Raw genomic sequence first — 12,805 nt, 5'->3', positions numbered from 1 at the left:
TTCAGTATTCCAAGGTGGTTAAGAAAAAGAGGCTACAGCTCTTCTAGTGTAAAGCAGGTAAGAGCAAGAGGTAGAGCTGCTTGGTGGCAGGGTATCAAATCTGCTGAGCATATGTGAAAATCATTAAGGCTCCGTATGTTAAAAAGAAAAAAAAATCTGAACTCATTCCAAACAGACTACTCTTTATTTGTATGATATTTTTTTCCTATTTCTGGGCAAAGAGGGTGTGATTACGACGAGTACATTTACCTCCTAGAATACTCACAGGTAATCGTTGGTAAGGGCTTCTATCCCGATGACTTCCCAGGCTCCTTTTGTAATAAATGTGCAATCCTGATGGGAATTTTTTTTAAAAAAGAGGTTGATTAGGCTCTCTTTCTAACTGAGGTTAAGGAGAGAATTAAATCATTTCTATTAGGAATTCAGATCATCTCAGGTCTTTTTCTTGGGTCTCCCACCCCATCTACCTTATTTTGATGCACCGAGAACTTGGAGTTAGTTTGATTATTTGTACACATTCATCGAATGCCTTCCACTTCAAGTCAGATTCAAAAAAAAATAAAAATAAAAATAAGATCAACCTGAAATGAATTGTGTAAGAATACTTACTGGCTTATCTATTTGGAAAAGACAAATGTGTTTGTAGCCCTCACTATTGCTCATGATCTTGTAGAAGCTATTCCCATCAGAGGTAAAATGAGGTTCTGCAGGCTTAAACTAGAAAATAATAGAAAACAAAAAGCATGTTAAAGCACAGTCATCTCATCTCAGTCCCAGCTTTAGTTTTAGAAATTACAACACCTATGCTTGAAACCCAGCCTTCATTTACTTGCCAAATGAAACCAATTTTGTCTTGAAAGAAAATTCTCCTTCTAGAAAATGCAGACAAAAAGATCTAAGTCCTAGAGAACTCTTTTGTGAGGAGCAAATGAGAGCATGCCCATAAGGAAGCTTACATAGGATACTCAATGCATAGCAAGCAGTTACTGTTATTCTTGGACATCTCTCTTTGAGGGCTAATGCTGACTTCTGGCTAGAGATGTGCAAAAATTAGCATTCGCCTTGCAGTTGCAAGTAGTAAACTTCCTCAGTGTCACAAATGCGCTTTCTTGAAGCAGACTAATATTATTGTTGACTGTCTTTTACACAGATTTCCTTATGAAAAGTCAGACTTAGAAAGCCTTTAACCATTTCTGGACTAGATACCATAAGAAATGTGTTGTGTATTTCAGTACAGAAACATTCATATAGTTATCATTTTCATTATAAGCCTCTTCATTTTGCTGAATACGATCAACAGTTTACAAAAAAACAGTTGTATGGAAATATAGAACAAAATTTCCATTTTTTTTACAGTGCAATAAAGATAGTTCTCAGAACATAATGTTGTTTAAGCAGAAAGAGTATCTACCCCAGCCTGAAAGGAATATGTCGCTTCACAACTTCAGTTTCCTTACTACATTTGAGAGCAGGTAGGAGATGGCCTTTTGAAATTGTTGGTTCGCTTCACCCTTGATGTTTCCTTTCTCATCAGCTCCCATTTTGGGAATGAAGAAAAGTGCTCCCCGGTTCTCTTTAGTGATTCAAAGCGAATTCATTTATGGCGCAAGCTGAGGCGTGCAGTACACTGTTCTCATTACAGAGCTCTGAAACACATTCCCCTCTCTAGACCTGTGTTCACAGCCTTATCTTTTTAATACATTTCCCTGTTTCCCCTGGATGGAGTTGTGCCTAGTAGAAATGTGTGAAAAGTGGCATCTGTCTGGTTAAATACAGAGAGGAAAAAACATATTTTTTTCCAGAGAGTCGTGAGGAAGTGTAGCATGTCTCTTGCCATGGAGGAAACCACTTTTCATGTTGGCAAACCTCTCTCCTCTGCCCAATCAATGCCTGAAGAGAAAGGACGTGTGACTGCTATCGCGCTCCCAGCCCAGCTGGAAGGGGCGTGCTCCTGAACCAGGGGGCCCCGCATCCATACCCAACGAGCTGCGAAAGCTTGGCATGCTTTGTGCCACCTTGTTTCTCTCTTAAAGAGGGCTTAACAGAAGCGGTCATAAAAACTAGGTGAGATTCAGGCTCCATCTTTCACATGAGGCGCCACGATGGCTGGAGTTCCTTTATCCACTTGCTTCATTCCATGGCTTACAGCAGCATGGTTGGTGATTCTGCCCAAGGCCTACTACGCCTTGCGATGGGAGTTAGAAGCCCGAGAAGTCTCCGAGGGTCACTGTGCTTTCTTGGGTAAAGCTCTGCATCTGGGGCCTATCCAAGTGTCAATCCACATGAGTATAATGTGCTCCAGAGAGAGCTGCATGGGGGTGTGACGTGCATGCCACTGAATTTCTGCTGATGTACAGTGGTCACATCTCCTTCCACACTCGTGCAGGCCATGGATGCAAACCATGTTTTTTGCCTCCGAAGCACATAACTTCAAACAGGAGGTCAATGAGCACATTCAGCATCTTAGCTGCAGTGATTGCTTTTCACACACCGGGAACTACCATTTGCCTAGAGCAGTGGTCGGCAAACTGCGGCCCCTTGAGTGTGGCTCTTCCACAAAATACCACGTGTGGGCGCGCACGTACAGTGCGACTGAAACTTTGTGGCCACACTCAAGGGGCCAAAGAGCCTCATGTGGCTCGTGAGCCGCAGTTTGCCGACCAGGGGCCTAGAGTATGTGTCTTGTTTTGTCTGCTCATCATTATTGCTTCTCTGCCTTTTGGCTAAGATCAAGTGCATGTTCTTCATTGATTTTCCATTTGTCCCCTTACTTTTTTCAACTGAGTATGTTATCTTTGTCTATAAAAAGATGTCTCTGCAGGGAGCATGTAAATATTTTGAGAAACAGATAAACACATATCTTTACTATTAGCAAGTAACCTACGGCCCTTGTTTGGTATATCTACATATTAAATAGCTCTGAGTATCTGAGCCATACAACAGAAAAACCCATAACTCTTAAACACTTACTCTTCCAACCCAGCCAGTAGTACTCATTTCAATATGTTGCCGTGACTAGGAGGGAAAAAGACAAAGACAGTGTTTTAAAAATAAGTGATATAGGAATTCAATTCTTTAGTCCTAATTTGTGGTAATATAAATAAAATTGCATTTATAATAAAATAATTAAAAACATTCTCCATTCATATATTTGTATCTGTGTTAGTATTTTTTATATATTATATAATTACTAGAGGCCCAGTGCATGAAATTTGTGCACAGGGGGGGGGGGTCCCCTCAGCCCAGCCTGTACCTTCTCCAATCCCGGACCCATCGGGGGATGTCCGACTGCCGGTTTAGGCCCGATCCCTGACCTAAACCGGCAGTCAGACATCCCTCTCACAATCCTGGACTGCTGGCTCCTAATCGCTCACCTGCCTTCCTGCCTGCCTGGTAGCCCCCATCTGCCCCCCCCACCACCACCAGCCTAGTTGTCCCTCACTGCCCCCCCCTGCCAGCCTAATTGTCCCAACTGACCCACCTGCCAGCCTGGTTGCCCCCAACTGCATCTCTCTCTGCTGGCCTGGTCACCCCTAACTGCCCCCTCTGCTGGCCTGGTTGCCCCCAACTGCACCCCCTGTTGGCTTGGTTGCCCCTCATGGCCCCCCCACAAGTCTGGTTGCCCTACGCAGCCTGCTGTTCAGTCATTTGGTCATCCCTCACTGACCCCCCTGCCGGCCTGGTCATAGGCAGCCATCTTGTGAGGGTGTGAGGGTTAATTTGCATATTACCTCTTTATTATATCGGATATAACTTACCTCTCTTACCTAGAGCTCTGTCCTGGGTCCATACCCACCTGATGCCCTGAAGCTCTACTGGCATTTCAGTTCAACATGTACAGAACTGGGATAACCTCATTATCTTCCCTCCATCCCCACCAGCTTGTTCTTACTCCTTCATTCTTCTCCTAGTTCAAGCATTTCACACTCAAAGGCTACCATGGGCCAAATAAATGAGGCATGCAGCCCGCGGGCTGCGAGTTTGACATGCTTTTCCTAGTTAGTGGCTGATTCACCCAAGCCATAGATGTGGGAATCACTCTAGCCTCCTACTCTTCTGAAGTGACAGTCACTCCCTCAGCCCTTGCCATCTAGTTCTTTGACTTTGCTTGTCCTTGTCCACCACTACTGCTCTAGTTTATGGCCTCAGGTGTTCCTTGGTGCATTGCCCTGATCTCCTGGGTGGAGACCCTGCTGTTCTTCTCTCCTACCAGACAGCTCTCCACCTGTTCAACCCCCAGCCTACTTCATTTGGCAACAGGTAACTCTATCTCACCATCATCCTTTCCTATTTAAAATAGCTCTCATGTCTTTAAGATATGTCCAAAGTCCTCAGAATGGCACCTGAGCCTTATTCTGGATCTCCAACTTCAGTTCTCCCCATTGTCCTTCTCTCCCAAACCTAGGCCTATGTACCCCCACCCCCCCAATCTTGCATGCTCCAACCTATTTACACTGCAGAGCCTCTACTCATAGGGCCTTTATTCCTTTACCTGCCCAGCATATGGCAAGTTATTCCAGAGGGATCCAGGTCTCTCCCACTTCATATCCCATCCCACTGTGTCTGCCCTCGGTCAAGTTGATCTTATTCCTTTTCTCTACATTCCTTGAGCCTTGCTTATGCCCTTCTAGGGCATAATACTCTGATATTGAATAGTTTCATTGACAGGAAGCAAAAAACTTAGGTTTTACACTTTGCATTCAGGTCATTGTGTGACCTTAACCAGCTCCCTAACCTTACTGAGCCTCAGTCTCCACAGTGTGTGGCTACTGTGAGTGTTCAAGAAATGGTAACTATTACTATTGATTTTTCTAATAGTAATGGTATTCCTTACTGGAACATAAATATTTGGCGGAAAGGCATACGGTCTAATTATTTTTTTATTTTAAAAAAATATCCAGTGCTTAGCACAGAGCTGGGAAAATAATAGTGTTTGTTGCATAAAGAAACGAATGAATGAATCAAGAAACGAATGAATGAACTTTCTGAGGTGAAATTCTGTCCTTTTCCCAACCAGGATGGGAACAGTAAGGGATGGTGTGCAGGCCCATTACCAGAAAAGCAATTTGTAGAGGTGTCGCTGACTTACGCCAGCAAACCTCCACCAGGCTTTACTCTCCCTGGGGAACTGGCTCCCAAAGGGGCTTTAATCCTGCTGCACCAGCCTGGCTGTACCCTGTGGTCTCCTGGATGGACAAATCCCTCTCCCCCCTCTCCACCCCGCCCTCTGCTTACCCGGCACCTCAAGGTTGGATCAACACTCTCATTTGCTTCAATGTTGCCACCCTCAGACTGGTAGTTCTATATTTAAATTCTAAAACTGTTTACTGCTTAAAGATAGTCATGGTATGGTATAAATCTGTAGCCTCTTGATATTTGTTTTGTTTTATATATATATATATATTCATTCAGCCAGTCATTCCCCATCCCATGTATTTTCTCTTTTGAAACACACTTCATTGACTGCGCAGAACCTGGCCCTCTGGTACTTTTGAATTTTGACATCAAATTCTATCTTCTGGGTTTCCAATCACCAACCTTCCCAAGTGGCAATTTCCATAACCAGAACAGCATGACCCGTGAGCGAAGGTGAAATAGAAGCACCGCCAGATATCACGTTACAGTATCTAAAAGTTAGTCAACACTTACTTACTGCCTCAGGGTCAGACAAAGAGTTGGAAAGAACAGAAACTCAAACTTCACTTCCTGATGCCCAAACATTCCCTCTCTCCCAGTTTTCACACAGTCCTTTGCTGATAACATGTAGTTTTAGAAGCAGAACATCTCGTCAACCTTACCACTAAGCAATTCCATTTGGGAGTGGACTCATTATAGTCACAAATATCTATTATTGAATAGTTCTGAATCCTCCGGAGCCACTGCAAAGAAATCCTTTCTTTGGTTGCCCATGTCACGTCACACAAGTAGTGATCCCTGGAAGAAAGGAAGGAAGGAAGAAGGGGAGAATACTTATTTCTAGATCTTGGTACATTTAGACATTCTACTCAATGCAATGAATCTTAATGGGAAGACAATTTTAAATGTCTGTTGAAAGCTTTAATACCATTGTGAATGAAAAAGAGGTCTTATGGAAAGCAACCTCACAGGGTGATCTGATCATAAATTCCTAACTGGGCCGGTTATGGTGGGTAGTCATGCTTCAAGCCTATAATGTCTTTAGTAAAAGGTCCATTTTTTGCCTTAAGCAAGCCCTGTTTATTTTAGTGCATGTAGGTAACACACCTTTGAAATGTCTCCTTTTAGACCTCTCAGGAGCAAAACCACCCTCAAGAGAGCACATAATCTTGTTAACTATCCTGTAATCCAATCACAAGCCTGCCTGGCTCCCCCACCCCCCACCCCTTCACATAGTCTTCCCCCTTAATTCAAATGCATAAAAGAAGCTGCAAACTGCCAATCTCCAAAGCATTTTTCTCAGTCTGTTGAGATCTTCCAAGTGTATCCTCTGTTCGACTCAAATTATTTTTTCTAAAAATTTCCACAGGTCATGTCACTACCATAATATTATACCTTTTCTTAAAGCTCAAAGTGTAATTTAAAAAATATATATGTTCTTATTTTTTTATTTTATTTTATTTTTTAGAGAGAGAGAGGCAGGGAGAGGGAGAAAGAAACATCAAATGAAACATAAGTTGATTGCCTCCCATACATACCCTGGCTGTGATCAAACCCGAAACCTGGCATGTGACCTTTCTGTGCACAGGACTATGCTCAGCCAACTGAGCCACACTGGCCTGGGCAAAGTGTAATTTAATTTTAAATAGAAATTAAAATAAATCTGACAAAAGGAAAGCAGCTAACGTTACATGGCAGTTAGCATATGTGGCCCACACCATGACAGGATATTTCAAGTCCTCAGCTTGGCCTTCGGTGGTGCCAGGGAGTCAAGGGTGACATTTTCCCATCACTTTTCTCTCTTGTGGGAATGTTACCGTGAGGCCAGTGACTCTGACTGAGTTTGGAGTATTTTCTGGTAATTTGACGTGCTTCTCTAGAAAATTTTTATTTGGGTGAAACCACAGCTGATCTTTTTCTCAATTTCATTTTTAAAGGGGGAAAAGATTGACTCATATCTCTACAAACTTTGAAAATAAAATAATGATATTCCAAAAAAACTTCTCAGGAGTCAAAACACGAACGATGTGAAGAAATTAAGAAACCCTTTGGCATTTTAAGGTAAATTTATACAAATCGAGATATCTCTAGCAGTGCATTTTCTGCCCACACATACCTTTAAAAGTTTTTGGAACTGCATTTTGATTTGTAGTGTCATGTGTGGAATTCATAATTTACTTTTCTGCTAGCTTTCCTAACACTATTTGCTCTGGATATTTTATTTTATTTGCTCTTCCCACCTCCCATTGTGATTGTGTCTTTTCCACTGACAAAAGCCTGCTTCCAGGCTGGCCCTGTGGCTGTAATCCCTCCCCCATAAAAGCTCTGAAACCCTTCCTTGTTCTTTCCTTCACAGGCTCTGCCCAGCCCTCCTCCAGCACTTAGTGGACTGGAAGCTCTCTGAGGCAGGCCACAATTGTCTTGTTTGCAAGATATATCCCCAAGGCCTGGCAGAATACCTGCACGAACCAAGGACTCACTAAAATTCTGAGGAATGCAGCACTGAAGAAAGGGGGGGAAATGCTATGCCGTCCTTTGTGGCTTAAATAGCTTTCCTTCTGCAGAATTCACAGGTCACTTCCCCGTGCCATTCCCTTTATAGACACTAAATCAAACAATAAACATTTATTGAGCACTTAGGGTGGATCAGGTGCTGGATTAAGCACTTTACAGTAAATCCCTCACCACTTCACTAACCCCCTTTCACAGCCGGGTACACAAGGTGCTCATGCAGCCAGGGTACCAGGGCCTCTAGGCTGTCCCCACATAGGTGGCAGACACTGAAGGAAGACCAACCCCCTTCACCCAGCAGCAAAGCACTTCATCCCCGGAAGCAGGCACTCCCCTCCACGTCAAACTTTTCTTTTATTAAGAATATATATTCAGCGCAGCCGGCATGGTTCAGTGGTTGGGTGTCCGCCTATGGACCAGGAGGTCAATGTTCAATTCCTGTTCAGGGCATATGCCCCGTGGCAGGCTCAATCCCCAGTAGGAGGCAAGCAGGAGGTGCCTGACCAAAGATTCTCTCTCATCATGGATGTTTCTATCTCTCTCTCTCATTCTCCCTTCCTCTTTGAAATATATTTAAGAAAATAAAAATCTTAATAAAAAAGAATGTATATTCAGCCCTAGCCAGTTTGGCTTGGCAGCTAGAGTGTCAGCCCTCAGACCGAAGGGTCTTGGGTTCCATTCCAGGCCAAGAGCAGGTACCTCAGTTGCAGATTTGTCCCTGTCAGGTCACTGGCAGGAGGCAACCAATCGATGTGTCTCTTTCATGTCAATGTTTCTCTCCCCCCCCGCTCCTTTCCCCTCTCTCTAAAAAGTCAATGGAAAAAATATCTTCAAGTGAGGATAAAAAAAACAAAAGTACATTCGTTATCTCGTCTGCATGGCTGGTATTCCTAGCTGCCCCGCTTTGTTCAGCCTGTCCTTCAGTCTGAAATGCCTGTCATGCTCTAACTCCTTTATTTACTCAAACATCCCCTGTCCATGATGATTTCTAGGAAACTCCTCCTCCTACACCACTCAGTCTGATGGTGCTGAAGGGTCTGAGAGTACAAATGTTTCTTCAAATACCCAGGAGCAAGGGTGCCCCATCTAGTCTAATTCTTCATTGTGCCCAATGCATGTTACATGAGGAAAAGGAAAGGCAAATAAATCTGACAGGGAATAACAATACTTGCAAAGGGAATGGAAAAATGCAACACAAAAGAGAAAATGAAACTTTCTGAAATTAACTTTTTAGGCTACGATCAGAAAACTTTCAGGAAAGGACCAGATAGTAAAATTTTAAGCTTCCTGGGCAATATTCCCTCTGTCACAACTACTCAACTCTGCCTTTCAGAGACCGTTAAGTAAACAAAAGAGTGTGGCTGGGCTTTGTGGCAGGCAATAAGACAGGCATGAGCAGAGCAAGGACGATGGGCCAGGTACAGAAGGTCATACCAGTGCCTTCCCCTTTTCATCTCCTTCCCTCCCCCTCTCCCCCCTCCCCTCAAGGATGTCACCGTTACCTTCCTCACATCTAAGCTCCAAGGGCTTTTTCTTTGCCTCTATAACTTGTTTCCTTGGCTCATTTCTTCTATGAATTACTTCTTCTATCTTTGTGATTTTCTAAATAAATGTTCTCTTAGAGTTGGAGTCTAGGCTCTGAATTCTTTCTTAGCCAGAACAGAGGTACTAAGGTTGCTGAACCCAGGTCTGGTCTGACCCCACTGGTCTAGCACCTAGTGCCATTCTTGCCACCCCCAATAGTCCCAAAGAAATGCTGACATTTGAAGTTCATATAATTTTTACATCTCATGAAGTATAATGCTTCATTTGATTTTTCCCCCCAACTATTCAAAAATGTAAAGTTATTCAAACTTGCAAATCATAAAAAATGGTCAGGGAGGTAGGACTTGCCCAGTGGTATGCTCTATATAAGTAGTTCTCACTCTTTTAGGTAAAAAATTCTATGTACATGTGATTACAATTATGTATCTCCACACCCATGTATACACTTTCCAAGGGTTCCATGGGACATCGTTAGGAACCTGGGCTCCAGAAAGAGCCTTCCTCTTTTCTATAGTGGCCTGGCAGGGGAAGGGACAGACAAGGGGGAAAGAAACTCTTACATGATTAGTGGGTCACCTGGTACTGAATGCTTTATCTACTTACAGCCATAAATAATGCTTTCATGTTCACAAATCAGCCATAGAAAGTTTTCCCCATTTGAAAACACTGAGCAATGGAACTTGGGAAGTCTTCCAGGAAACTCACATGCATCTGGCACCTTCCCTGCCCATTTCTAGATCAAAGGTTCATGAGCCTGTATCCTCCACTGCCTTTGTCACTCTCCATAGCCCAGGGTGTACTCTGCACCCTGGGAGTGCCCCGTGAGATAGTTCACCAGCAGAGCATGCAGTAATTTTTGAATTCTAAGGTATACACATTTCTTTTCAATCATAGTTTCTATTTAGGGTTTGGAATTAGCAGGAGACAGCATAAGAGTGCATATCCCAGCCCAGAGTTGAGATCATGACAGGACCAGATGTCAGTGCGTCATGAAAAAGATATAAGGGAACCAATGGCTCAACGGTACTTTTTACCTAAAGGTCGAAGTCTCCTTTTAAAACTAGAAAACCCCAACAAGCAGGATTATCAGCTATACTTTTCACTCCAGTTGATTTTATTCTGCAAAAATCGGGGAGGCAACTGTGGAGTAGACTTGGTTAGATAACGGTTGAGGCGGGGGGCGTGTAGAAGAGGGATTGTGTAGGCAACCTGACCTCCTCTTGAGACAGTGACTGCCTACCCCAGATTTGACCTAGTGATTCAACCAGCTCTTCTAACTTCTGGAATGGGGTTAGTACAATGGGAATAGGGAGCAATGGAGTAATTTCTGGACAAAATAATAGGTTACACCCATGTGGAATCTACTATGTACCAGGAACTGTTCTAAGTGCTCTCTTGACATAAAGCTCATACCCACTGTATGTGGCAGGAATGTTAGAGTTCCTGTTTCGCAGACATGGAAATGGCAGGGCAGAAAGGCTAAGTAACTTGCCCAAGATCACACTCTGGAAAATGCTGGAGCCAGTATTCAAACTGAGCAGCTGGCTTCAGATTTTCCGCTTCCAGTCGCTCCCTCTGTGTAACCTCTACCCATCCCTCTGGTAAACATTGCTAGCTTCACCTTCTTGCTTCTTTTCAGGATAAAATTCCTCACTCTAGGAAATCTATCTATTCCTAGCGAGTGTGTGTAAACTGAACAACTGAATTCGACAAAGCAAATCATATTTGAATGCACTGGGAGAGACTTGCTTTTGAAAGTCACACTACAGGGAATCCCCTGGTAAAGTGACTGCTGCCTTGCAAACAGTAGGCATTTAGTAACTGTCTGTTGAGTGACATTAATACCCCTAACTTGTGTAAATGTTTCTTTTGGTATATTAAAGATGCTTAAAATAAGGTACACATTACTAACTGGAAAGAATATTGGAGAGAAAACTGCTACTAAGAGCAAGTGCAGACGGTGCCGTGATTAATTCAGCGGATCACCCAAGGAAGCGGGCGTCCTGCCAGTGCTGGCCGTGGGCTCCATGCCACCCTCTGCTCTGACAGAGATGCCAACCCTCCCGGGGCCGCTGACAGATCGCTGAGGAGAGGAATGGGTGGGGTGAGATGGAGCAGATCTGAGCTCCTAATATGTCTCCTTTCTTGGAGGTGTCACCAGCTTCCAGGGCACTGCTATCCAGTTCATTCATCTCTTGTGTGACAATCTCAGACCGTCTTGTTTCTATTTTATATACCACGGGTCATCAACTGTTCAGAGGAGACATAGCAAGTCTATCTATGGTGTTCCTCAGGGGCAGAGAGCTGGGTGGGGTAGGTCCCCTGAGCCATTGAGCAGATGTTGGGTTGGGTCATCTCAGTAGAACTCTCCCTGATCCTCCAGCTTCAGGCCACAGAATTTTCCCTGATCCTCCAGCTTCAGGCCACAGAATTTTCACTGATCCTCAAGCTTCAGGCCACAGAATTTTCCCTGATCCTCCAGCTTCAGACCACAGAATTTTCCCTGATCCTCCAGCTTCAGACCACAGAATTTTCCCTGATCCTCCAGCTTCAGGCCACAGAATTTTCCCTGATCCTCCAGCTTCAGGCCACAGAATTTTCCCTGATCCTCCAGCTTCAGGCCACAGAATTCTCCCTGATCCTCCAGCTTCAGACCACAGAATTTTCCCTGATCCTCCAGCTTCAGGCCACAGAATTTTCCCTGATCCTCCAGCTTCAGGCCACAGAATTTTCCCTGATCCTCCAGCTTCAGGCCACAGAATTTTCCCTGATCCTCCAGCTTCAGACCACAGAATTTTCCCTGATCCTCCAGCTTCAGGCCACAGAATTTTCCCTGATCCTCCAGCTTCAGGCCACAGAATTTTCAAATGACTGGGAGGGGGCAGAATACTGGAAATGCTATGCCAGGTCATTTTGAAGGTCATCTTTGGTGCCAGCTGTATAAGCTATTTTGCACTCACAAAGTCACATGTGAACTATACCTCTTCTATTCACCCATCCATGCATTAACTCTATCCATTTATTCTATAAATATCAACTGGGTATCTGCTATGTCTTAGGCATCCTGCTAGGCATTGACTATATTATAGTAAAGATTGGCCCCTACCTGTAGAACTCATCTTACTTCAATTCAGCAATGTGAAGCATTGCTCTAAATAAAGCAGGTAGGAAGGAGATTGATGATTTTACATTACCTGTTGTTTTCTCCCAAATAGTTTGAGCTTTCAAACTCCCAGCATGAGCAGTCAATACAAAAGCACAGCTTAACAAATCCAATGAACTTGAGCTCTAAATCAGGGAAGGTGGTAGGGAGGCTCACCCTGATTCAGAGTCAGGCTTGGGCCGCTGGCAGAGGGACCTGGATGGCCTTCTCGCTTGTTATCAGAGCAGCCCATTCCTAACAAACTGCAAACCAGCCTTATCCTCCTGTAGGATTTCACCTGCTGGAAGCTCGGGGGTGAAAGGTCATGGCCTAACAGGAAAATTGTGGTGGGTGCATGGGCGGAGGAGGAAACAATCATGCTGCTCCTGGCAGGGCGTCACACTCTGGGACCTGTGGCTTACCAGGCAATGCAGCATAGGGTGCTGGGCAGTTTACTGAGAGGCATAACTT

The 12,805-nt window shown here is 44.0% G+C and overlaps 1 protein-coding gene across 2 annotated transcripts in view; it reads right to left on the bottom strand.

Moving 5' to 3' along the window:
* The window catches only part of DPP4 (dipeptidyl peptidase 4), a 90,437-nt gene that overhangs the window by 27,983 nt on the left and 49,649 nt on the right, over positions 1-12,805 (bottom strand). For both annotated transcript variants that reach the window (XM_036320364.1, XM_036320363.1), the window contains exons 11-14: positions 5,799-5,934; positions 2,971-3,015; positions 610-717; positions 266-333 (exon numbers count right to left, since the gene is read on the bottom strand). In XM_036320364.1, the coding sequence (XP_036176257.1) occupies positions 266-333; positions 610-717; positions 2,971-3,015; positions 5,799-5,934 (357 nt within the window). The remainder of the gene's footprint in view (positions 1-265; positions 334-609; positions 718-2,970; positions 3,016-5,798; positions 5,935-12,805) is intronic.

Source organism: Myotis myotis, unplaced genomic scaffold (genome assembly GCF_014108235.1).
Source record: "Myotis myotis isolate mMyoMyo1 unplaced genomic scaffold, mMyoMyo1.p scaffold_m19_p_8, whole genome shotgun sequence".
Lineage (NCBI taxonomy): Eukaryota > Metazoa > Chordata > Mammalia > Chiroptera > Vespertilionidae > Myotis > Myotis myotis.
Note: the sequence above shows the minus strand (reverse complement) of the source record. Positions and strands in the feature narration are given on the sequence as shown.